Genomic DNA, 27,203 nt, shown 5'->3' on the forward strand with positions numbered 1-27,203 from the left:
TAATGTCACTGAATTCCAGTGGACCAAAATTCACGCTCATTCACTCTGGTGTAAAGAATTCCAATGGCCAAATCCCACCCCCACTCACTCCAATTCTATAAGATTCAGATCATCCATTCCCTATTGTGGAGAATTCCATAGCTCCAAATCCCCTCCCATTGCATAGGATTCCAAGGACGCGTACTCCTTAATTAATCATATTGTACAGGATCCTAATGAACTAAACAGCTTCTCATTCCAAAATGTATAGGATTCTAATCAACGTTCCCTGTAAATTGTTTTGGGCGCCGTGCGGCCCCTTTAAGGGACCGTGCGGGCCATTTAGAATATCGCGCAGGCGCGGTTTTTGCATTGAAAAGCCGGCTGCGCGGGATCCCTGGAGCGCTGCGCAGTCGTGCAGCTTAAAGAGAACATTGATTCTAATTAACTAAACCCCTCGTCATTCACCCAAAATGTAAAGGATTCCAATTAACCAAACCCCCCCCCCGGACACGCATATTGTTTAGGATTCGAATGGACCAAATTCCCTACTGACTCCCAATGTCTGGAACTTCTAATTCAAACCGTCAATGCCGAATGTCAAACGCTGCAGACAGAAGCGCACTTTACAAACCCCAATCACTTTTAACAAAAGACGTACCTTTGTTGCGGATTTATTCCTCTTTCTTTTGATTGAAATGCCGGGTGAACAGTTTGAAATCTTCACCGCGCTACGAAGATTTGCAAATTGCCCATTTTTAATCTGGAGTTTTGGAGCCAGCTTCACCCAGGCGGAAAATAAATGACTTCGCAAACTGGTTAAGCATTTATCAGGACTGATCTGTGCTTCCTTGCTAGTCTGACAGGCTGTCTGTCCGTGTTTCACTGCGTTCGCCGCTTTGGAATAACAGCAACAAATCCAAATCGATGTAATTTGACATGTTCAGCGGATGCGAAGAAAGAATAAATGTGATTCCACGTGAATGTGTCACACTGGAAAAACGTGGTGTATAAAATATTCATTGGCACTGAGAGGACCGAGGATAATAATCAGCAGACAATGCTGGCACCAGCTACCTGTTCAACTCTGCCCAAATACTGTACAACAGAGCAGGCAATCACTCCGTACTTAGTTAACTGAATCGTTTAAGGTGTCAACCGGGGTTCAGTGGGTGGGTAGCACCCTTGTCTCCAAGTCACGCAAAGTCGTGGGTTCAAGTCCCACTTCATGAGACCTTGAGCACAAAAATCAAGGCTAACGCTCCCAGTGCAGTACTGAGGGAGCGCTGCACTGTCAGAGGTGCCGTCTTTCGGATGAGACGCCTGCCCTCTCAAAAGATCCCACGGCACTATTTTGAAGAAGCGCAGAGGGGAGTTTCCTCCGGTGTCCTGTCCAATATTTACCCCTCGACCAACATCACTAACACAGATTATCTGGTCATTATCACCTTGCTGTTGGTGGGAGCTTGCTGTGCGCAATTCGGCAGCCACGTTTCCTACATTACAACAGTGACTACACACTTCAAAAAGTACTTCACTGGCTGTAAAGCGCTTTGGGACGTCCTGAGGTTGTGACAGACGCTATAGAAATGCAAGTTCTTTCTTTCTTTAACTTGACTGCACTCGCTCCTCACATTTGGTTTGGCCACCCTCCTTACAGTTACTGAATTTCTCAGCTGCCTCCTGCAGTTCCAATGCATCCCCCAGTTTGCTATCATGTGCGAATTTGACTTTTGGAAAGGAGTCATCTGGGTCTGTACATGGGCACCATATTAGCCTGTTTCTAATCTATAATTTTTTATTCATTCTCGGGATGTGGGCGTCACTGGCAAGGCCAGCATTTGTTGCCCATCCCTAATTGCCCTCGAGAAGGTGGTGGTGAGCTGCCTTCTTGAACCGCTGCAGTCCGTGTGGTGAAGGTACTCCCACAGTGCTGTTAGGGAGGGAGTTCCAGGATTTTGACCCAGCGGCGATGAAGGATCGGCGATACATTTCTAAGTCAGGATGGTGTGTGACGTGGAGGGGAACTTGGAGGTGGTGGTGTTCCCATGCGCCTGCTGCCCTGGTTCTTCTAGGTGGTAGAGGTCGCGGGTTTGGGAGGTGCTGCCGAAGAAGCCTTGGCAAGTTGCTGCAGTGCGTCTTGTAGAAGCACCTCCCCAGTAGTGTCCATTAACTCCTGCATAATGGTCATCAGTGCCTCATGTTAAATTTAGTACCCGGGTAACATCATGGCTTTCAAAGCTGCTTTTACACTGTCGTCCTAACTCGGATTCAGTGCCAGCGAGACGCCACTTGCTCAGTTTGAGGCAGACCCCTCGGCCACTGGCCTTGCCTGTAGTTTGTTGCCAGGCTACAGCTAACGGCTTGACCAGCAGGAGCTGGCTCTTGGATTCTGGGCAAGGCCGTCCTGCTCCACTGGTCCGCATTGGTGCTAACCCCCCCCCTCCCCGCTCAAACCATTCATCCCCCTTTGGCATCCTCGAGAGGTTCTTCCTGGTGACGGGTCAGAGAAAGGATCATAAATGGACCCGACCAGGACACAGTGAGCACCGCCAACCCCCCCACCCCGCCAACACCCCCGCCCCCCACAGCTTTCAGACTTAGGCCTAGAAATTCAGTTGTTTGCGCCAGCCGCTAGCGCCTTAGGAGGCGGAGATGTGGGGCGCTAGGCGGCTAGCGGCCGGGCGCAGCGCGATCTGCGCCTCTCCCCAACTTCAGTAAAGATTTAGCGGCGGCGCAAAGCCTTTGCGCGCGCTCAGCTGCGCGCACAGATCCTGACGTCATTTCATCGTGCAACGCCCTTTGTGTGCCCCAAACCGGAAATTCAGTGGCGCCGGCCTATTGTGCGCCTGGCGCCCCTAGCGACTGGTAGAGGGGAACGGTTCCCAATCGCTGCGGGGCGCGGGGGGCGCTATTTAAAGGGGACTCCTCCTGCAGTATAAGTGGCAGCCATTTTGTGCCAATCCCTCTGTGTGAGAGACGGATATTTGGAGAGAGACAAAGGCAGAGAGCTTTCTGCTTTGACTCAGCGCTCGCACAGGTACTTGTGGCTTCAGGCCAGAGCTTTGCACTTGGATTTCACTTTCAGTGCCATAGCCTTGAGTCGCCACATATAATGGGGGCTGCAATGGGTGGAAACGTTGGCTTTCTGCATTGCATTCAAAGGGATCAGAGACGCCGTGAGAGAGTGCCAGTCATGGCCAGACAGAGATTGGCCAACAGGCGTCGGCACAGGAGGCCTTACCCACCCAGGGTATACCGCCAGCAGTTCTCATATCTGAACATGTCTGAGGAGCAGTGTGTTCGGAGGATGCGATTCAGAAAGGAGGTGGTCACTGAGATCTGCCACCTGCTTCGCAGAGATCTGCAGCCACAGCTGAGGAGCAGGACGTCTCTGTCGGTGGCAGTGAAGGTGACGGTGGCTCTCAACTTCGATGCCACTGGCTCCTTCCAATCCACTACTGGGGACATTGCCAACATCTCCCAGTTCGCGGAACATTGCTGCATCCGCCAGATGAACAATGCCCTTTTCAGAAGGAGACGTCAGTTCATCTCCTTCCCCATGACCCTGGACAAGCAGCAAGAGCGTGCAATCGGATTTGGAAGAATAGCGGGCTTCCCCATGGTTGAGGGCGTGGAACTGATGAACCAGCAATGGTCAGGCCTTGCTTCAGGGCTGCAGTGTGCAGGGCATGGCAGCCAAACAAGTCGACCCTTCCCCTTTAAGAGCTGACCGGCGCCAGCGTGTCTGCCTTCATTGAGCAACTCGCCGCACCTGCACTGCGCCCGTCCTCGGTGTTAGCGCCCCGGATCGCTGGCTTAGCGCCTAATGATAGTCGTGCATCGCCTGCTTTAGCGCAGCAGCAACCTCTTGGGGCGATGCAACTGAATATCGGCGAAGGTGGCGCGAAGTTGCGCCGGGCGCAAACTTTAGCGGCCGCCCGGCTGTTGCGCCCCAAATGTGGCTATACTGAATTTCTAGGCCTTCGTCTTTTGGATGGGACATCAACCGAGGCTCCGTCTGCCCTCTCAGGTGGATGTAAAAGATCCCATGGCCGCTATTTCGAAGAGCAGGGGAGCTATCCCCGATGTCATAGCCAATATCTATCCGTCAACCACAGCGCGGACCTGAGCGGGAGGGGCGCCTTATAAACGCAAAAAAACAGGGAGTGACGTCACAGGACAGCAGGTAGGTGATTGGTTGGTGAGCATTGCAGCTCTTTTGCTCTCCAGGTTAGGTAAGTGGATTAAATTCAGAACTGGGAGAATATTAACTACTATTACTTTATTGAATTAATAACTTAAACTAAATTAACTAATTAAAACTAAAAATTAAAAGGAAAAATAATTGTTTGAAGAAGGCGGAGTATAAATCAAGCGGGGGGCCCAGAAAGAGTGCAGACTGGAACAGTGGCAGCGAGGAGGCAGAGTATAAATCGAGCAGGAGGCCCAGAGAGAGCACAGACTGGAGCAGTGACAGCGAGGAGGCAGAGTATAAATCGAGCAGGGGCCCAGAGAGAGCACAGACTGGAGCAGCGACAGCGAGGAGGCAGAGTATAAATCGAGCAGGGGCCCAGAGAGAGCACAGACTGGAGCAGTGACAGCGAGGAGGCAGAGTATAAATCGAGCAGGGGCCCAGAGAGAGCACAGACTGGAGCAGTGACAGCGAGGAGGCGGAGTATAAATCGAGTGAGGGGGCCCAGAGAGAGCGCAGACTGGAGCAGCGACAGCAAGGAGGCAGAGTATAAATCGAGTGAGGGGGCCCAGAGAGCGCAGACTGGAGCAGCGACAGCGAGGAGGCAGAGTATAAATCGAGCAGGGGCCCAGAGAGAGCACAGACTGGAGCAGTGACAGCGAGGAGGCAGAGTATAAATCGAGCAGGGGCCCAGAGAGAGCGCAGACTGGAGCAGCGACAGCGAGGAGGCAGAGTATAAATCGAGTGAGGGGGCTCAGAGAGAGTGCAGACTGGAGCAGTAACAGCAGCGAGGAGGCAGAGTATAAATCGAGTGAGGGGGCTCAGAGAGAGTGCAGACTGGAGCAGTGACAGCAGCGAGGAGGCAGAGTATAAATCGAGTGAGGGGGCCCAGAGAGAGCGCGGGTTGGAGCAGCGACGGCAGCGAGGAGGCGGAGTATAAATCGAGTGGGGGGCCCAGAGAGAACGCGGACCGGAGCAGCGACAGCAGCGAGGAGGCGGGCAACCTCCAGCGAAAACAACAACAAAAGTAACAACTGCTAAACAGCAAAAGTGACGTCCCAACCAGGGAAGGAGCTGATTGGTGAGTAGCTGGTAGCTGGTAAGTGTTTCTAGTTAATAGCCTATTAAGTAAAGGCATGGCAGGGCAGCTCAGTCCCGTGGAATGTACCTCCTGTGCCATGTGGGGACTCCGGGATGTTTCCCGTGTCCTGGACGACAACGTGTGCAGGAGGTGTCGTCAACTGGAGGAGCTCGAGCTCCGGGTTTCGGAGCTTGAGCAGTAGCTGGCGTCACTGTGGTGCATCCGTGAGGCTGAGAGCTTCGTGGATAACACGTTTCAGGAGGTGGTCACCCCGCAGATGAGGAGTGTGCAGGCAGAGAGGGAATGGGTGACCACCAGACAGAAGAGGAGGACCAGGCAGGTAGTGCAGGAGTCCCCGGAGTGCATCTCGCTCTCCAACCAGTATTCGGTTCTGAGTACTGGTGAGGGCGATGGCTCCTCTGGGGAGTACAGCCAGAGCCAAGTCTGCGGCACCACGGGTGGCCCAGTTGTACAGGGGAGGAGGAAGAGTGGGAGAGCAATAGTGGTAGGGGATTCGATAGTTAATGGAGCAGACAGGCGTTTCTGCGGACGCAGACATGACTCCAGGATGGTATGTTGCCTCCCTGGTGCCAGGGTCAAGGATGTCACTGAGCGACTGCAGAACATTCTGAGGGGGGAGAGTGAACAGCCAGAGGTCGTGGTCCATATCGGTACCAACGACATAGGTAGAAAGAGGGATGAGGTCCTGCAGGCAGATTTCAGGAAGCTAGGAAAGAGATTAAAAAGCAGGACCTCAAAGGTAGTAATCTCCAGATTATTCCCGATGCCACGTGCTAGTGAGTATAGAAATAGGAGGATAGAACAGATGACTGTGTGGCTGGACAGATGGTGCAGGAGGGAGGGCTTTAGGTTCCTGGGGCATTGGGACCAGTTCTGGGGGAGGTGGGACCTGTACAGGTCGGACGGGCTGCACCTCAACAGGGCCAGAACTAATATCCTCGCGGGGAGGTTTGCTAGAGCTGTTGGGGAGGGTTTAAACTAATTTGGCAGGCGGATGGACACCAGGGTTTAACATTAGAGAGGGGAAATAAAGAGTTCAAAGGATTGGGAAAGGCAGAGAGCATTAAAGTAAGAAATGGTAAGGTGAGGTCAGACTAAGAGAGAATACAGGATGGTCTAAGATGGGTTTACAGTGTATGTATGTGAACGCACAAAGTGTGGTAAACAAGGTAAGTGAGCCGCAGGCGCAAATAGCCACATGGGAATATGATGTGGCAATAACTGAGACCTGGCTCAAAAAAGGGCAGGATTGGGTATTAAATATTCCTGGTTATAAGGTGTTCAGGAAAGATAGAGAAGGAAAGATAGGAGGTGGTGTGGCAGTATTGATTAAGGAGAATGTTACAGTGCTGGAGAGGGAGGATGTCCTGGAGAGGTCAAGGACAGAATCTATATGGCTAGAGTTAAGAAATTATGGAGGTGCCATTACACTACTAGGTGTATTCTATAGACCACCAACTAGTGGGAAAGATATGGAGGAGCAAATTTGCAGAGAAATTACAGCAAAGTGCAAGAACTATAGAGTAGTGATAATGGGGGACTTCAACTATCCGAATATAGACTGGGATCGTAATAGTGTAAAGGGCAGAGAAGGGGAAGAATTTCTGAAGTGTGTTCAGGAGCACTTTCTTGATCAGTATGTTTCCGGCCCGACGAGGGAGGAGGCATTGCTGGATCTGGTTCTGGGGAATGAGGTGGGTCAAGTGGAGCAAGTGTCAGCAGGTGAACATTTAGGGAACAGTGATCATAGTGTCATAAGGTTTAGATTAGCTATGGAAAAGGACAGGGAGCAATCTAGAGTAAGAATGTTTAACTGGAGGAAGGCCAATTTCAGTGGGAGGAGAATGGATCTGGCCCGAGTAAACTGGAATCAAAGGTTGGCAGGCAAAACTGTAATGGAACAATGGGCTGCCTTTAAAGAGGAAATGGTTCAGGTACAGTCGAGGTACATTCCCACGAGGGGGAAAGGCAGGGCAACTAAAGTCAGAGCTCCCTGGATGACGAAAGAGATAGAGAATATGATGAAGCAGAAAAAGAGAGCGTATGACAGATGTCAGGTTGCAAATACATCTGAGAATCAGGCTTTATATAGAAAGGTCAGAGGAGAAGTGAAAAAGAAAATAAGAGGGGCAAAGAGAGGGTATGAGAATAGAATGACAGCCAACATAAAAGGTAATCCAAAAGTCTTCTGTAGGCATATAAATAGTAAAAGGGTAGTAAGAGGAGGGACGGGGCCGATTAGGGAACAAAAAAGAGACCTATTCATGGAGGCAGAGGGTATGGCTGAGGTACTAAACGAGTACTTTGCATCAGTCTTCACCAAGGAAGAGGATGCTGCCACAGACATAGTGAAGGAGGAGGTAGTGGAGATACTTGATGGGATAAAAATTGATAAAGAGGAGGTATTAGAACGACTGGCTGTACTTAAAGTAGATAAATCACCAGGAGCAGATGGGATGCATCCTAGGATGCTGAGGAAATTGAGGAAGGATATCGCGGAGGTACTGGCCATAATATTCCAATCCTCCATAGATGCAGGGGTGGTGCCAGAGGACTGGAGAATTGCAAATGTTACACCCTTGTTCAAAAAAGGGTGTAAAGATAAACCCAGCAACTACAGGCCAGTCAGTTTAACCTCGGTAGTGGGGAAGCTTTAGAAACAGTAATCACGGACAAAATTAACAATCACTTGGACAAGTCTGGATTGATTAAGGAAAGCCAGCATGGATTCGTTAAAGGCAAATCATGTTTAACTAATTTGATCGAGTTTTTCGGTGAAGTAACAGAGAGGGTGGATGAGGGTAATGCAGTTGATGTGGTGTACATGGAATCCAAAAGGCATTTGATAAAATGCCACATAATAGGCTTGCCAACAAAGTTGAAGCCCATGGATAAAAGGGACAGTGGCAGAATGGGTATGAAATTGGCTAAGTGACAGGAATCAGAGAGTAGTGGTGAACGGTTGTTTTTCGGACTGGAGGAAGATACACAGTGGTGTTCCCCAGGGGTCAGCTCTAGGACCACTGCTTTTCTTGATGTATATTAATGACTTGGACTTGGATATACAGGGCACAATTTCAAAATTTGCAGATGACACAAAACTTGGAAGTATAGTGAACAGTGAGAAGGAGAGTGATAGACTTCAGGAAGATATAAGACAGGCTGGTGGAATGGGCGGCTGTGGCAGGTCAGGAACTTGGGCGGGGGGCGGGGAGGAGGTCAGGAACTTGGGCGGTTGGGGGAAGAGTAGATCAGGAACCTGGGCTGGGGAGGAGTAGGTCAGGAACCTGGGCAGGGGGAAAGAGGAGGTCAGGAACCTGGGCAGGGGTGGAGAGTAGGTCAGGAACCTGGGCTGGGGGAGAGTAGGTCAGGAACCTGGGCAGGGCGAAAGAGGTCAGGAACCTGGGCAGGAGTGGAGAGTAGGTCAGGAACCGAGGCGGGGGGGGGGGAGAGTAGGTCAGGAACCTGGGCAGGGGGAAAGAGGCGGTCAGGAACCTGGGCAGGGGTGGAGAGTAGGTCAGGAACCTGGGCTGGGGGAGAGTAGGTCAGGAACCTGGGCAGGGCGAAAGAGGTCAGGAACCTGGGCAGGAGTGGGGAGTAGGTCAGGAACCTGGGCGGGGGGGGGGGAGAGTCGGTCAGGAACCTGGGCAGGGGGAAAGAGGCGGTCAGGAACCTGGGCAGGGGGGGGAGAGTAGGTCAGGAACCTGGGCAGGGGGAAAGAGGCGGTCAGGAACCTGGGCAGGGGGGGAGAGTAGGTCAGGAACCTGGGCAGAGGTGGAGAGTAGGTCAGGAACCTGGGCGGGGGGGGAGAGTAGGTCAGGAACCTGGGCGGGGGGAGAGAGGAGGTCAGGAACCTGGGCGGGGCGGGGAGGAGGTCAGGAACCTGGGCGGGGGGGGGGGAGGAGAGGAGGTCAGGAACTTGGGCAGGGGGGAGGAGAGTAGGTCAGGAACCTGGGCTGGGGAGAGAGTAGGTCAGGAACCTGGGCAGGGGGGAGAGAGGAGGTCAGGAACCTGGGCGGGGGGGGGAGAGTAGGTCAGGAACCTGGGCGGGGGGGGAGAGTAGGTCAGGAACCTGGGCTGGGGAGAGAGAGGAGGTCAGGAACCTGGGCTGGGGAGAGAGAGGAGGTCAGGAACCTGGGCGGGGGGGGGAGAGTAGGTCAGGAACCTGGGCAGGGGGGAGAGAGGAGGTCAGGAACCTGGGCGGGGGGGGGAGAGTAGGTCAGGAACCTGGGCGAGGGGGGAGAGTAGGTCAGGAACCTGGGCAGGGGGGAGGAGAGTAGGTCAGGAACCTGGGCGGGGGGAGAGAGGAGGTCAGGAACCTGGGCGGGGGGGAGAGAGGAGGTCAGGAACCTGGGCGGGGGGGGAGAGTAGGTCAGGAACCTGGGCTGGGGAGAGAGTAGGTCAGGAACCTGGGCAGGGGGGAGAGAGTAGGTCAGGAACCTGGGCGGGGGGGGAGAGTAGGTCAGGAACCTGGGCGGGGGGGGAGAGTAGGTCAGGAACCTGGGCGGGGGGGAGAGAGGAGGTCAGGAACCTGGGCGGGGGGGGAGAGTAGGTCAGGAACCTGGGCGGGGGGGAGGAGAGGAGGTCAGGAACCTGGGCGGGGGGGAGGAGAGGAGGTCAGGAACCTGGGCGGGGGGGGGAGAGTAGGTCAGGAACCTGGGCGGGGGGGGAGAGTAGGTCAGGAACCTGGGCGAGGGGGGAGAATAGGTCAGGAACCTGGGCGAGGGGGGAGAGTAGGTCAGGAACCTGGGCGGGGGGGGAGAGTAGGTCAGGAACCTGGACGGGGGGGAGGAGAGGAGGTCAGGAACCTGGGCGGGGGGGGGAGAGTAGGTCAGGAACCTGGGCGAGGGGGGAGAGTAGGTCAGGAACCTGGGCGAGGGGGGAGAGTAGGTCAGGAACCTGGGCGAGGGGGGAGAGTAGGTCAGGAACCTGGGCGGGGGGGGGGGGGAGAGTAGGTCAGGAACCTGGGCGAGGGGGGAGAGTAGGTCAGGAACCTGGGCGAGGGGGGAGAGTAGGTCAGGAACCTGGGCGGTGAGGGCAGGAACTTGTTTGGGGGGGTTGGGAGAAGGTCTTAACCGGCGAGGGTGAGCCCTGCCTGTTCCAAGTGAGCTCTGTTCTGTCTGGAATCGCCAGTCAGAATGGCTCGAATTACACTTCGCAAAGTACAGTAACTGATTATGTAGGCAGGGAGGATCGAATTACACATTCCAGAGAAACTGCTGGGTGTGTCTCATCGTCCAAGGGAACCAATCAGCAATCAGGACTAGTCATCAAGGAGGCCCAATCAACAACAACAGCAACAACAACTTGTATTTATATAGCGCCTTTAACCAAGACGCTGCACAGGAGTATTATAAGACAAAAAATTTGACACCGAGCCACATAAGGAGAAATTAGGGCAGGTGACCAAAAGCTTGGTCAAAGAGGTAGGTTTTAAGGAGCGTCTTAAAGGAGGAAAGAGAGGTAGCGAGGCGGAGAGGTTTAAGAACATAAGAACATAAGAAATAGCAGCCGGAGTAGGCCAATCGGCCCCTCAAGCCTGCTCCACTATTCAATAAGATCATGGCTGATCTGATCCTAACCTCAAATCTACTATCACTCTACATCCCTCCCGAACCCATGTGATCTCCCGGGAGAGGCGAAAAACCAGATAAAAAACCCAATGGCCAATTTGGGAGAAAAAAATCAGGGAAATTCCTCTCCGCCCCATCTAGGCAATCGAAACTAGGCAGGGAATTCCAGAGCTTATGGCCTGGGCAACAGAAGGCCACCAAAGGTTGAGCGATTATACTGTAATCAGGAATGCTCAAGAGGGCAGAATTAGAGGAGCGCAGATATCTTGGGGGGTTGTGGAGCTAAAGGAGATTACAGAGATAGGGAGGGGCGAGACCATGGAGGGATTTGAAAACAAAGATGAGAATTTTGAAATCAAGGCGCTGCTTAACCGGGAGCCAATGTAGGTCAGCGAGCACAGGGGAGATGGGCAAACGGGACTTGGTGCGAGTTAGGACATGGGCAGCCGAGTTTTGGAGCTTTAGGTGTTGCAAATTAACACGTCCTATTAACTGAGCTAGCATCTGCTGCCTTTTTGTGGCAGAGAGTTCCACACTTCTACCACCCTTTGCATGAAGAAGTGTTTCCTAACTTCTCTCCTGAATGGCCTGGCTCTCTAATTTTAATGTTGTGTCCCCTTGTCCTGGACTGTCCCCGCACCGCCCCCCGCCGCTCCCCCCCCCCCACCAGCGGGAAAAGATTCTCTCCATCTACCCTATTGATTCTTTTCAAAATCCTAAAAGCCTCAATCAAATCACCCCGTAACCTTCTATATTCTAGAGAATACAAGCCTAGTTTGTGATCTGGGATGCCTCATCATCTAAGCGCCTTGGAGCCCTGGTGAATCTGGGCTGCACTCCTTCCAAGGCCAGTATATCTAAGGTGGGATGACCAGAACTGTCAAGGCTTCAGTTTTAAATTCCTTTGCGGATGAAATTTCAGTGAAACCATTAATAACTGCAGTCTTTTCTTGGCGAATCAAAGCAGTTTCTTGATGCCAAAAACAACTTGAATATGTTTTTTATATGTTCATTCCCGGGAGCGTCGGCCTAGATTTAGTGCTCAAGTCTCTGGGTTTGGGGCTGAAACTCACCACCTTCTGACTCGGAGGTGACAGAGCGAGAGCGCTGCCCACTGAGCCAAGGCGGGCGTATTTTGATACTGTGAACCACGCAGCTTGGAATTCAAGAGGAGAACAGAATGCCTAAAATAAGAGGGGAGAAGCTGCAAATGTTGGAAATACACAGGGATCGAATTTATCAATGGGGATGTGATGGAGGCGGGACTCCCACTTGTTGGGTTGTAGCCCCGCCTCCATCGACTTGTGGCCAACCCACGCTATTTTCCCTTGATTGACCTTGTTTTTTTTTTGTTTTTTTTTCTTCGGGAGAACAATTAAACAGGTATTTTACTGAACAGAGGGTACTCTTTTGTTTGGACCCAAAAAAACCCAAAACAAATTAGACTGTAAATTAACAAAAGTTCAACTAAAACTTAACAAATCAAATTAAAATTTGGTTTGCCGGGTTGATGATGCACTCCAGTCCCCGCGGCGCCCACCGGTCGCGGAAATACTCAAGCGTGCCGGCAGACGCCGTGTGCTCCATCTCCAGGGCCACCCGGGCGCGAACATGGCCGCGGAAGAGAGGCAGGCAATCCGGCCGGACGACCCCCTCGACCGCCCGCTGCCTGGACCAATTGATGGCTCTTTTTTGATTGACCTTGTTAAGCCCGCCCAGCGGGCTCAGCAGGCCAATTAAGGGACACCTGGTTACTGGTGACGTCAGCGACTGACATTTCATCTGTCAAGAGCTTTTGACAGATGAAGAATCAGCGTTTGACAGCTCTGTGAAGCTGCCAAACGCTGACAATCTGTCTTCTAACTTGAGTCCTTCTACTCAGACTCAGTTAGAGATCTCTCCAGACCAGAAAGCAGAGGCTGCAGCTTTTGACAGTTCAGCAGCCATTCTGCTTTCTGTGCCGGTGAGCTGAGGGACTCCCGAGACCTGAAGGAAGGAAGCCTGCAGGAGAAAGTAAAGGTAAGTAAAACTTATTAAACCACTTGGCCTAGAAATTCAGTGGGCTGCGCCACCCGTTAGCGCCTTAAGAGGGCACTTAGTAGGTTGGACGCCACTGGCCACGCCTCCCGCTAAATTTAGCGGTACGCGAATGGCGGCGCTAGCCGTTAGCGCTGCACCGCCACCGATGACGTCATCGGTGTACGCAGCGACCCGCTACCACCCTGATCGCGAAATTTAGTTGCGCCCCCTGCTTTAACGCCGGTCGCTATATGCGACCGGCTCAGGGAGGCCTACCTGCGGCAGTAGAGGCGCTGAGATGCGGGGCGGCCATTTTTTTTCTGGCCGCCTGCCAGCACCTCTCCGCGCGGCCGTCCCCAGCCTCCTGAGCACCGCCCCCCCCTGCGGAGTGCCGGCTGTGTTCCAAGAGCCCGGCGCTTCTCCTCGGTGCCGGGCTCTTTTGCCGGCACTCGTGATCTTTGATCGCGCTCCAGCAGGCCCCTCCCCTTTAAGAAGGGGAGGAAGGCCTGCAGTACTGCAGCGTGCCGTGCCGCAGCGTGTGGCGCTGCGGCACGTTGCACAGCGATATTGAGTTGCAGCGCCCCAAGAGGGATGCGGGGCGCCTCGAGTAGCGCCGCGCTTCCCTCTGGGGCGCGCAAAGTCAATTTCCGGCGGGCGGCCGCAACTACTTCCGGGGCGCTACTTTTAGCGCCCTGGCGAGGCTGGTGCCCCAAACGGGGTGCCACTGAATTTCTAGGCCTTTACACTTACCTCACACACTTACCTCTGCACACATGCACCCATCACTCACCTGCACAACGGACATCGCGACCCCTCCAACCCCTGCAGACCGACGGCCAGCCTCGCTAACTTGGCGTGGTTCGGAGCCGTCGGGAAGCCCACACTTCAGGGCTAAAAATAGGGATTAGGCAAAAAACTGCCTGTTAACTACCTGGTACATTGGCACGGAGGCGGGTTGGGGTGGGATGGGTTCCTGCCCCCCGATTCTGCAATTTTCCCACCACTCTTGCCTCCAAACCCGCCTCCTTGGGGCTTGGAAATTCGAGCCCACGAGGTCAGCCAGCATCTGGAGAGCGGAGACACAGGGTAACCTTTCATACAATCATAGAGTGATACAGCACAGGAAGAGGCTGATCGGCCCATCGTGCCTGTGCCGGCTCTTTGAAAGAGCTCTCCAGTTAGTCCCGCTCGCCCCTGCTCTTTCCCCGTAACTCGGCAAAATTTCCCCCTGCAGGTATTCATCCAATTCCCTTTCGAAAGTTACTATTGAATCTGCTTCCACCGCCCTTATGGGCAACGCGTCCCAGATCACAACAACTTGCTGCGTTTCGGGCGTGTTCTGATATCGACGGACCTGCTGAGTATTTCCAGTTTTTTTTAGATGCAGAAACAATTGGGGACATAAAACCATCACTGTTACCCAATTCATATGTCAGGGAGTCTCAAGACATTCAAAAAACTGGACCATTTGATCCAAAACCGATGGGTATTAACCAAAGTTGCCTTTAAGCTGTCTGGACCTCCTGCGGCTCACCGGCTTTTAAATGCAAAAGCAGCAACTGCGTGCATTTTTCAATGGGCCGCCAAAATAAAATTAGGGGCAAGATTGGAACTAACCTTATTCCACCGCCCACATCCCACTCACCCCCAGCTCCCAAACACACAGACACCCACTCTCTCACATGCACACAATCACACAGAAAATTGTGTCTCCTTATTTAAGGAAGAATATACTTGCATTGGAGGCAGTTCAGAGACGATTCACTCGGTTAATTTCTGAGATGAGGGGTTTGTCTGATGAAGAAAGGTTGAGCAGGTTGGGCCTGTACTCATTGGAGTTTAGAAGAATGAGAGGTGACCTTATTGAAACATGTAAGATACTGAGGGGGGCTCAACAGGGTAGATGCAGAGAGGATGTTTCCCCTCGTGGGGAAATCTAGAACTCGGGGACATAGTTTCAGAATAAAGGGTCGCCCTTTTAGAACTGAGATGAGGAGGAATTTCTTCTCTCAGAGGGTCGTAAATCTGTGGAATTCTCTGCCCCAGAGAGCCGTGGAGGCTGGGTCATTAAATACATTTAAAGTGGAGATAGACAGATTTTTTTGCACGATAAGGGAGTGAAGGGTTATGGGGAGCGGGCAGGGAAGTGGCTTTGAGCCCAAGATCAGCCATGATCTTATTGAATGGCTCGAGGGGTCAAGTGGCCTATTCCTGCTCCTAGTTCTTATGTCCTTTCAATGCTTATTTTTACTGCACGAAACCCTTACTCCAGCCTTGGCTAGGAAGAGTTCAAACTGATCCACTAACATGGCTGTCTAGCACCATCAAGCTGTTGTGTGCTTAACGAGCAGTCACAAGATTAGGAGTCCAGATCCCCAGGTGGCCGCTTGCCCTCAGTAACTCGGCCTCAGCTGAGCGAGCTTTGTCACTTTGCCTCGCTGAGATGTGGCACCGCATAGAAGTGAGTGGTTTCATTTCGAGCGAAGGAAAAAAACAGCATCCATCTCACTCGACTTTGATCGCACCTCTTGGGCCTGCTCTCAGAGGAGCACTCAGTTACAGGGCCAGCCGTGGCTACCCTGTGGGCAGCACTCTCTCTCGCCACTGAGTCAGAAGGTCGTGGGTTCAAATCCTACTCCAGAGACTCGAGCACAAAATCCAGGCCGACACTCCCAGTGCAGTACTGAGGGAGTGCTGCACTGTCGGAGGTGCCTTCTTTCGGATGAGACGTTAAACCGAGGCCCCTTCTGCTCTCTCTCTCTCTCTCTCTCGAGTGGACGTAAAAGAACCCACAGCCACTACTTTAAAGAAGCGCAGGGGAGTTCTCCCTGGGCTCCTGTCCAATATTTATCCCTCAAACAACATCACTAAAACAGATTATCTGGTTATTATCACATTGCTGTTTGTGGGAGCTTGCTGTGCACAAATTGACTGCCGCGTTTCCTACATTACAACAGTGACTACACTTCAAAAAGCCTCCTGAGGTGGTGAGAGGGGCTATATAAATTCAAGTTCTTTCTTTGCTTCTTTATAAGTTGCACATTCTATGACTGCTACTTGAAGATCATCAGGCCTGGGTCGGGCACGACCATTAGTTCCAGTTCCGCTCGCGATGGATGTCCTTCAGCTCCCCTGAAGACTCAGTTGGTAAATGCGCAGAGCTTTCAAAAGCAGGAAGGTCCCAAACAATCTCATTCTCAGGATGTGGGCATCACTGGCAAGGCCAGCATTTATTGCCCATCTCTAGTTGCCCAAGTGCGATCTGATGCAACTGATTCTCTTGCTAACCCACTTCAGAGGCGCAGTTAAGAGTCAACCACGTTGGTGTGGGACTGGAGTCACATATAGGCCCAGACCAGGTAAAGGACATTAGTGAACCAGTTGGGTTTTTATGACAATGCGACAGCTTCACGGTCACTTTTACTGATACCCTGTACCAGATTTTTAATCCCAGTCTCAAACTACCCTGGTGGGATTGGAACTCGCGTTCTCTGGTTTTTAGTCCAGTACCAGTTACTGATCGCTGCTGGAAAGTGTGTGTACGGGTGCCCCTTGAGGACAGATTTGGACTTGGCTGTCAGCCACGTCTGCATTGCCTGCCAACACTGTAGGCCCTCTTCCCCATCACCACCTCCCACACCTTCCAGTAGAGACAAGGATTCGGAGGGTAGCTGGTCCCTGTGGAACCAAGCCCCCGGCACAAGAGTATGCCTTCAACAAAGAATGGGATAAACTAAAGACTGGAGGTCCTTCCCTCGCTGTGGACTCCATTGAAACATAGAACCATAGAAGATAGGAGCAGGAGTAAGCCATTCGGCCCCTCGAGCCTGTTCCGCCATTCAATGAGATCATGGCTGATCATCCAAATTCAGTACCCTGTCCCTGCTTTCTCCCCATATCCCTTGATCCCTTTAGTCTTAAGAAATATATCTAACTCCTTCTTGAATATATTGTGGTAGAGAATTCCACAGGTTCACCACTCTCTGGGTGAAGAAATTCCTCCTCATCTCTGTCCTAAATGGCTTACCCCTTATCTTTAGACTGTGACCCCTGGTTCTGGACTCCCCCGCCATCGGGAACATCCTTCCTGCATCTAGTCTGTCTAGTCCTATTAGAATTTTATAAGTTTCAATGAGATCCCCTGTCATTCTTCTAAACTCCGGCGAGTATAAGCCCAATTGAACCAATCTCTCCTCATACGTCATTCCTGCCATCCCAGGTATCAGTCTGGTGAATCTTCGCTGCACTCCCTCCATGGCAAGAACATCCTTCCTCAGATAAGGCGACCAAAACTGCACAATACTCAAGGTGTGGTCTCACCAAGGCCCTGTACAACTGCAGCAAGACATCCTTGCTCCTGTACTCAAACCCTCTCGCTACGAAGGCCAACATACCATTTGCCTTCTTAACCGCCTGCTGCGCCTGCATGCTCACCTTCAGCGACTGGTGCACAAGGACACCCAGGTCTCGTTGCACTTCCCCTTCTCCTAATCTATTGCCGTTCAGATAATAATCTGCCTTCATGTAGCAGTTTGGCCGAGGACCGAGACTGGATTTCTGATCAAGCGTCCATGGGCTTTACAGCAACATAGAGGAGATCTTGCACTAAAATGGTCGAAAGTTGTTTCCATCATGCCCTTTTTTTTTTTTTAAGTGCCTTCCATTCTTCATCTAAACCCTGACAAGAAACTCTTGTCTTCCCTAATGAAGGAATAATGGATGAGCTCTGATATTTTACCGGGCATGTTAATCTGAAGGACAAGATACTGTTTCAATCAGCTGCCATCTTACTCACTGGTGAAATATTGCCAGACTCGATTATTACTGTTCCATTAGCTGCCACCACTGTGTTATAGACTCACTGCCTCATCCTTTACTCCTTTGCAACTGTCGAGAATCACTTCAAGACACAGTAAGTGTCAGCAAACTCTTTGTGCAGTGAAAGGGACTAACTCGTTGACAGCCCTTGCCATGATGGATTCCTCCATCAAGCTGGTCACTGCTCAACTGAGCTTAACTATTCAAGAGATAAAGAAAAGATCTTGCATTTCTACAGCGCCTTGCCTGACTTCAAGACGTCCCAAAGCGCTTTACAGCCAATGAAGTACTTTTAAAGCATAGCCACTGTTTGTAATGTAGGAAACGCGGCAGCTATTTTGCGCACAGCAAGCTCCCACAAACAGCAATGTGATAATGACCAGATAATCTGTTTCAGTGATGTTGGTTGAGGCACAAACTTGCGCACAAAAATCTCGGCCGACACTCGCAGTGCAGTGCTGAGGGAGCGCTGCACTGTCGGAGGTGCTGTCTTTCGGATAAGGCGTTAAACCGAGGCCCCGTCTGCCCTCTCAGGTGGACGTAAAAGATCCCGCGGCCACTATTTTGGAGACGAGCAGGGGAGTTATCCCCTGTGTCCTGGGGCCAATATTTATCCCTCAACCAACATCCCTAAAAACGGATGATCTGGTCATTGTCACATGGCTGCTTGTGGGAGCTTGCTGTGCGCAATTGGCCGCCGCGTTTCCTACATTACAACAGTGACTACACATCAAAAAAAAAGTACTTAATTGGCTGTAAAACGCTTTGGGGCATCTGGTGGTCCAGAAAGGCGCTGTATAAAGTCTTCCTTTTCTTTTTATACCTCCCTCCCACACTCTCTGCTAATCCCTCACTTTAAGGAGCATTAAGTTCAACCTTGTGGTAAACCACTGTTTGTATTCCTGTTTGTCCTGTTTGTATTCCACTGTGTACATGCCTGGACATGCCTCGGCTGACTCCTCCCACAGGTCCTAGTATAAAGGTGACTGCTCCCCAGCCCTTAGTATCATGGACCGGTCGACCACGCGAGGCAGACCTCCATTCTGTTGTTAATAAAAGCCTTTAGTTACTCTTCTAACTCTCAGTCTTTTATGAGTAATTGATAGCGCATCAAACCTCCCATGACAAAACAGTATCTCTCCATAATCCTCAGTCCCACTCCTTCAATCATTTTCCTTTATTGTTAATTTACTCCCTTTATTCCTCGGGACTGAAGGTGACCTGTTTCACGGCCGGCCGGGGGGGGGGTGGGGGCGGGTACTGCAGCAGGGCTGAAAGCCAGCTCCTATCGTTCTCGGAACGCCTGTGTTCTGTGCCACCCTGCTACCTTAACAACCGCCCCCCCCCCCCCCCCCAGAGAACTGCGTGCAGTTCTGGTCACCACATCACAGGAAAGGATGTGATTGCACGAGAGAGTAAGGAGGAGATTTACCAGGATGTTGCCTGGGCTGGAGAATTTTAGCTACGAGGAAAGATTGGACAGGCTGGGGTTGTTTTCTTTGGAACAGAGGAGGCTGAGGGGAGACTTGATTGAGGTGTATAAAATTATGTGGGGCCTGGATAGAGTGGATAGGAAGGACCTATTTCCCTTAGCAGAGAGGTCAATAACCAGGGGGCATAGATTTAAAGTAATTGGTCGGAGGATTAGAGGGGAGTTGAGGATAACCTTTTCACCCAGAGGGTGGTGGGGGTCTGGAACTCACTGCCTGTAAGGGTGGTAGAGGCAGAAACCCTCATTGCATTTAAAAAGTACTTGGATATGCACTTGAAGTGCCGTAACCTACAGGGCTGCGGACCAAGAGCTGGAAAGTGGGATTAGGCTGGAGAGTTGTTTTTCAGCCGGCACAGACACGATGGGCTGAATGGGCCTCCTTCTGTGCCATAAGTTTCTGTGATTCTTTATGAGCAACTGCCTCAGAGGCAGGCGGACTAGCAAGACCTGAAGCCAGAGCAGACAGTGACAGATAAGACTGGGAATGGAAGAAAAGGAACGCTATCTCCTTTTCACTCTCAACCGCACACCCCACCCACCTCCGTCCAGAGCGCTAGTCAACATTTTACAAAAGAAATGGAGCTTTGAAAGAACAGCCAGGGCCGGCCGACTCAGGCAAAGCTTCATATCACCGTTCATCAGGGGCCACCACAGTCATTTTAAATCTCCTTTGCAACTAAACCCACTGACAGATTTCTGAGAAGCTTATTGTTGGCTTTTATTCATTTAAATCCATCCGAGGTATCACAGACTTGATGTAAGCGAGAGAGGCATAATAAAAAAAAAATTTAAGTCCCAGAATGTAAACTTAAGTAGTAAGTGAAAGAAGGGGTTTTGGTGTTACTTGCTACGAATAATTTTCAAATTCAATCTTTACGAGTGTATTGTAGCCAGACAAATTCATCTTTTATAGGACAATAAAGCTGGATTGTCACTGGGATTTCAGTGCAGTGCAATGGTGGGTGGGTGAGGCTTCCATACGCTGTGGGACTGGGATCACCCAGTACGATCATCGATCTTGCCCTTCTATGTATTGAGGTTTTCCTTTTTTAAATCATTCTGTGAGATGTGGGCGATGCTGGCGAGGCCGGCATTTATTGCCCTCGAGAAGATTGGCGATGGGCTTCTTCTTGAACCACTGCAGTCCTTCGTGGTGAAGGTGCTGCCACAGCGACGTTCGGCAGGGAGTTCCAGGATTTTGACCCAGTGACGATGAAGGAGCAGCCGATATATGTCCCAAGCTGGAATGGCGTGCGTGACCTGGAGCGGAACTTCAAGGCGATGCACCTGCTGCCCTTGTCCTTCTCGGCGCTGGAGGCCGCGGCTTTTTTTTGCGAGGCGCCGCTAAAGAAGCCTTGGCGACTTGCTGTGTAAGACCAGGGTGAAGCACTGGCGGTTGCAGTCATGGGAGCAATTTGAGGTGACGAATAAAAGAGTGTCACACAAAACCGAAGTGCTTAAGGACTCACTCAACTCTACCACAGCCATGGCTTCTGCCAGTACATCCCCAATCCGATCCCACCAACATCCCACCAATCCTAGCCAGAGACTTGAGCACAAAAACCTAGGCTGACACTCCAGGGCCATACCGAGGGAGCGCCGCACTGTCGGAGGGGCAGTACTGAGGGAGTGCTGCACTGTCGGAGGGGCAGTACTGAGGGAGCGCCGCACTGTCGGAGGGGCAGTACTGAGGGAGTGCTGCACTGTCGGAGGGGCAGTACTGAGCGAGCGCTGCACTGTCGGAGGGGCAGTACTGAGGGAGCGCCGCACTGTCGGAGGGGCAGTACTGAGGGAGCGCTGCACTGTCGGAGGGGCAGTGCTGAGGGAGCACTGCACTGTCGGAGGGGCAGTACTGAGGGAGCGCTGCACTGTCGGAGGGGCAGTACTGAGGGAGCGCCGCACTGTCGGAGGGGCAGTGCTGAGGGAGCGCCGCACTGTCGGAGGGGCAGTACTGAGGGAGCGCCGCACTGTCGGAGGGACAGTACTGAGGGAGCGCCGCACTGTCGGAGGGGCAGTACTGAGGGAGCGCCGCACTGTCGGAGCGGCAGTACTGAGGGAGCGCCGCACTGTCGGAGCGGCAGTACTGAGGGAGCGCCGCACTGTCTAAGGGGCAGTACTGAGGGAGCGCCGCAATGTCGGAGGGGCAGTGCTGAGGGAGCGCCGCACTGTCGGAGCGGCAGTACTGAGGGAGCGCCGCACTGTCTAAGGGGCAGTACTGAGGGAGCGCCGCACTGTCGGAGGGGCAGTACTGAGGGAGCGCCGCACTGTCGGAGGTGCAGTACTGAGGGAGTGCTGCACTGTCGGAGGTGCAGTACTGAGGGAGCGCCACATTGTCGGAGGGGCAGTACTGAGGGAGCGCCGCACTGTCGGAGGGGCAGTACTGAGGGAGCGCTGCACTGTGGAGGGGCAGTGCTGAGGGAATGCTGCACTGTCGGAGGGGCAGTACTGAGGGAGCGCCGCACTGTCGGAGGGGCAGTACTGAGGGAGCGCTGCACTGTCGGAGGGGCAGTACTGAGGGAGCGCTGCACTGTCAGAGGGGCAGTACTGAGGGAAAGCTGCACTGTCGGAGGTGCTGTTTTTCAGATGCGACGTTAAACCGAGGCCCCGTCTGCTCTCTCAGATGGGCGTAAAGATCCCATGGCACTATTTTGAAGAAGAGCAGGGGAGTTCTCCCCGGTGTCCTGGGCCAATATTTATCCCTCAACCAACATCACTAAAACAGATTATCCAGTCATTATCACATTGCTGTTTGTGGGAGCTTGCTGTGCGCAAATTGGCTGCCGCGTTTCCAATATCACAACAGTGACTACACTTCAAAAAGTACTTCATCGCTGTTAAGCGCTTTGGGACGTCCTGAGGTCGTGAAAGGCGCTATAGAAATGCAAGTTCGTTCTATCTTTCTTGGCTTCTCAGACACTGGGCCACGGTTGGCACACTGTATCGCGGCAGGGATGGGGAAACATAAGCCAAAAACAATTCTCTCAGAACAAGACCTGATGCAAAGTCTCCGCGCAACACTGACGGAGTTGAAGATCCAGTGCGGTCCCACGTGCTCACACTCACCAAAACTTTATGCTCGCCGGTCAGGTTGGGCGGTTCGCACAGGAGCTGGGTCTCCGAGACAGTCAGTACGCAAGGGTTCTCCCCTATCAGCACCGTGTAGTTCAGCTTGACGTTGCCTGGTGCGTTGGGAATCAAATTCCTCCCCTACAGAAAGAAGACAGGAGTAAACCCGCGTTAGGCCTCCCGCTGAAAACAATTCTTCAATCCTCTGAGGGGACAGGTTTTCGAGAAAGGTGGCATTTCGCTAGAATCACACAATTTTAGTTCAAACAGTTGTACGGTAGCTTAGTCAGTCAATGATGGCACTCAAGAGTTCCCTGCTGCCTCAGTGGGTACATGCACCACGTGGGTGTGACACGGAGCCACACAAGAGCAGGAAGGTCACAAGTTCCATCCATGGCCTGTGGTGAATTATCAGATTTCAGCCAGGGTAACGGTTCGGGGTGAGGGGATCGATAATCAGCCAGGGCTCCCATTGCTCGTCAATATCCAGTGAACCCTCTGGATACTCAGTGAGAACAGGCATAGCTGGGACAACCCCCTGTGCTGGAATAGCTCACTGATCTCCTCGCACACACACATACACACACACACTCGCACGCACACACTCACACGCACACAGACACACATACACTCGCACGCACACACACTCGCACGCACACACTCGCAACGCACACAGACACACACTCGCACGCACACAGACACACGCACACTCGCACGCACACAGACACACACACACTCGCACGCACACAGACACACACACTCGCACACACAGACACACACTCGCACGCACACAGACACACGCACACTCGCACGCACACACACTCGCACGCACACAGACACGCACTTGCACGCACACACTCGCACGCACACAGACACGCACACACTCGCACGCACAGGCGCACACTCGCACGCACACAGATGCACACACACACTCGCACGCACACAGATGCACACACACACTCGCACGCACACAGACACAGACACACTGACACACACTTGCACGCACACACTCGCACGCAGACGCACACACACACTCGCACGCACAGACGCACACACACACTCGCACGCACAGACGCACACACACACTCGCACGCACACAGACGCACACACACACTCGCACGCACACAGACGCACACACACACTCGCACGCAGATGCACACACACACTCGCACACTCAGACACACACTCGCACACGCAGACACACACACACTCAGCAGTCATTTGCCAGCTGAACAAATCCAGTTTCAAGATTAAACACAAGGGGGAGAAATTGAGTATAGCCCCGTTTGGGGCACCAGCCTCGCCAGGGCGCTAAAAGTAGCGCCCCGGAAACATTCGCACCCACGTACTGGAAATTGAGTGGTTGCGCCCCAAAGGGAAGCGCGGCGCTACTGGAGGTGCACCGCATCCCTCTTGGGGCACTGCGAGTGAATATCGTGGCGGCACGTCGTGCTGCGGTATTGCAGGCCTTCCTCCCCTTCTTAAAGGGGAGGGGTCTTGTGCAGCGCGATCTGGGGCCCAGCTGGGCCCCCGAGGATCGGGAGTGCAGGCAAAAGAGCCCGGCACCGAGGAGAAGTGCCGGGCTCTTGGAGCGCAGCCGGCACTCTGCGGGGGCGGGGTGGTGGGGGGCGGGGGTGGTTCAGGAGGCCGGGGACGTAGACGTAGGCAGGCAGCCAACAACAAAAATGGCCGTCCCGCACCTCGCCTTTAATTTGCGCCTCCCCAGCCGCAGGTAGGCCTCCCTGAACCCGTCGGACATAGCGTCCGGCGGTAAATCAGGGGGCGCTGCCGAATATCGCGGCCGGGGCGTCAGCGGGGCGCTGCGCACACCGATGACATCATCGGCAGCGGCGCAGCGCTGACAGTTAGCGCCACCACTAACGTCCCGCGGAATTTAGCGGGAGGTGTGCCGCGCCCGGGCGCCAGTTAGCTTGCGACCCACTTAGCGCCCTTTTAAGGCGCTAACAGGTGGCGCAACCTACTGAATTTCTCCCCCAAGGAAACTAAAGAAATATCGACCCAAATAGAACGACGGGACTTCGATTTGACCGGTGTGGAGACCTGGATATCTCATAGGCAGCTGCAATGCTCATGCGTTATACTGCCTCTCTCACCCTTTACGCCACATGGCCTTTCCATTAAGTGATGGGGGGGTGTCGATTATTGGGGGGGGTGGTTAGTGGGTCAACTACATGGACTCCTCAGACGATAAGCTCCGGCTTTATTCAGTCCTCACCTTCAGTATAACCGGGGAGCTGGGCTTCAGCTCAAGAGACCCAGAAGGGCTCAGCAGCTCAAAGATTGGGTCTGGGTAGTAAACAAATCCCGTTCCATTGACGACGAGCACTGATTGGACGTTGTCCATGACGAAGCCAATCTCGTCCGGCTGAGCTGCATTTTCTAACGAGCTTTGTCCACTGTTTGCGATGGATGGAGCCTTGCAGACCATGGCGGTATCATTCAACACCTTGCATTCCTGTCGCGGGCAGAAAGTCTCTGTTACACGTTAGTTAACAACATTCACAGGAGCGTAATCAGACACCACTTGATATAACCGAGCCACATAGAGATATTAAGGAACACAGGAACAGGAGGCGGCCATTCGGCCCCTCGAGCCTGCTCCGCCATTTAATGAGATCATGGCTGATCATCCAAATTCAGTACCCTGTCCCTGCCTTCTCCCCATATCCCTTGATCCCTTTAGCCTTAAGAAACATATCTAACTCCTTCTTGAATATATTTAATGAATTGGCCTCAATCTGTTTTTTGGTGGCATTGGTTGAGGGAAAGAACGTTAGTCAAGACAGCGGGAGATCTCCCTGCTCTTCATCCCGAAATTTGGGGCTTCACCCACAACCCTCTGACCCAGAGGCAGCGGCGCTGGTCAGGATGCAAATATTAGTCCCAAACCTCAGTAATGGCGCCCAGGTCTCTCCAGTGAGCAACACACTGAAGGTTGGGTGATTGGGCAGATGCAATATAACGTGGATAAATGCGAGGTTATTCACTTTGGTGGCAAAAACAGGAAGGCAGATTATTATCTGAATGGCAATAGATTGGGAGAAGGGGAAGTGCAACGAGACCTGGGTGTCCTTGTGCACCAGTCACTGAAGGTAAGCATGCAGGTGCAGCAGGCGGTTAAGAAGGCAAATGGTATGTTGGCCTTCATAGCGAGAGGGTTTGAGTACAGGAACAAGGAAGTCTTGCTGCAGTTGTACAGGGCCTTGGTGAGACCACACCTTGAGTATTGTGTGCAGTTTTGGTCGCCTTATCTGAGGAAGGATGTTCTTGCCATGGAGGGAGTGCAGCGAAGATTCACCAGACTGATACCTGGGATGGCAGGAATGACGTATGAAGAGAGATTGGTTCGATAGGGCTTATATTCGCTAGAGTTTAGAAGAATGAGAGGGGATCTCATTGAAACTTTTAAAATTCTAACAGGACTAGACTGACGAGATGCAGGAAGGATGTTCCCGATGGTCGGGGAGTCCAGAACCAGGGGTCACAGTCTAAGGATAAGGGGTAAGCCATTTAGGACTGAGATGAGGAGGAATTTCTTCACCCAGAGAGTGCTGAACCTGTGGAATTCTCTACCACAGAAGACAGTTGAGGCCAATTCATTAAATATCTTCAAGAAGGAGTTAGATATATTTCTTAAGGCTAAAGGGATCAAGGGATATGGGGAGAAGGCAGGGACAGGGTACTGAGTTTGGATGATCAGCCATGATCTCATTGAATGGCGGAGCAGGCTCGAGGGGCCGAATGGCCTACTCCTGATCCTATCTTTTAATTTCCATTAAGCTGCATTTCCCCCACAAGGACCTTGTGGCAAATATAAAGGCGCCGTGATGTTTAAGACACTGAAACTTTCTTTTTCTATTACTTGGGTGAAAATTTGCAGTTATTAAAAATATATTAATTAATATTTACTAGTGTATAAAGGATGGCGGACAAAGTGCATTGCGTATGTTAGAAGCTCTAATAACTGATGCGCATGTATTTCTCACCAGTCACAGTTTACTGTTTAGAGTGATTAGAATGTGGAACTCACTACCAGGAGGAGTGGTTGAGGCGAACTGCATAGAGGCATTTACGGGGAAGCTGGATAAACACACAAGGGAGAAAGGAATAGAAGGATATGCTGATAGGGTTGAGATGAAGAGGAACTATGAAATTTATAGCAAGGAACATAAAACAAAATAGTAAAATATTTTACAGGCACGTAAAAAAAAAATGGAAGGTCGGAATGGGAATAGGGCCACTCAGGGATGGAGAGGATAATACCACAGGCAGTGATAGGGAGATGGCAGAGATATTAAATAATTACTTTGCTTCAGTATTTAGCAGGGAGATAGAACAGGTGGAGATGGCATCGGGTGATGAGATTAGTAATGAGATAACTGCATTTAAAATAAAACGAGGAGATATATTAACTAAACTAATGAAACTCAAAGAGGATAAAACCCCTGGTCCGGACAGATTACATTCGCGCATTTTAAAAGAATCTAGGGAAGAGGTAGCAGAGGCATTACTACATATATTTAATAATTCGTTAAAAAAAGGTGTCGTGCCAGAGGACTGGCAAATAGCTAACGTAATACCGATATTTAAGGAGATAGAACATGTCCAGGGAACTATAGGCCAGTCAGCTTAACATCAGTGATAGGAAAAATAATGGAATCCCTACTAAAGGAGAAAATAGAAGAACATCTAGAAACCAAAAACATAATAATGAATAGTCAGCATGGATTTCAAAAGGGAAAATCTTGCTTAAACAACCTAATTGAATTTTTTGAAGAGGTAACAGAGAGAGGAGACAAGGGTAACGCAGTAGATGTAATTTATCTAGATTTTCAAAAGGCCTTCGATAAGGTACCACATAATAGACTAATGAATAAGATCAGGGAATGCAGAGTCAGGGGACAAGTAGCAGAATGGCCTCAAGACAGAAAGCAGAGA

The 27,203-nt window shown here is 51.9% G+C and overlaps 1 protein-coding gene across 1 annotated transcript in view; it reads right to left on the reverse strand.

The window, feature by feature from the left end:
* Positions 1-27,203, reverse strand: part of LOC147111318 (plexin-A1-like) — a 616,616-nt gene that overhangs the window by 92,607 nt on the left and 496,806 nt on the right. The window contains exons 18-19 of the mRNA XM_086002083.1: positions 24,481-24,720; positions 22,242-22,385 (exon numbers count right to left, since the gene is read on the reverse strand). Of these exons, the coding sequence (XP_085858209.1) occupies positions 22,242-22,385; positions 24,481-24,720 (384 nt within the window). The remainder of the gene's footprint in view (positions 1-22,241; positions 22,386-24,480; positions 24,721-27,203) is intronic.

Source organism: Somniosus microcephalus, chromosome 11 (assembly GCF_052327205.1).
Source record: "Somniosus microcephalus isolate GS21.2 chromosome 11, FLI_Smic_1.0, whole genome shotgun sequence".
In the NCBI taxonomy this organism is placed as follows: Eukaryota; Metazoa; Chordata; class Chondrichthyes; order Squaliformes; family Somniosidae; genus Somniosus; species Somniosus microcephalus.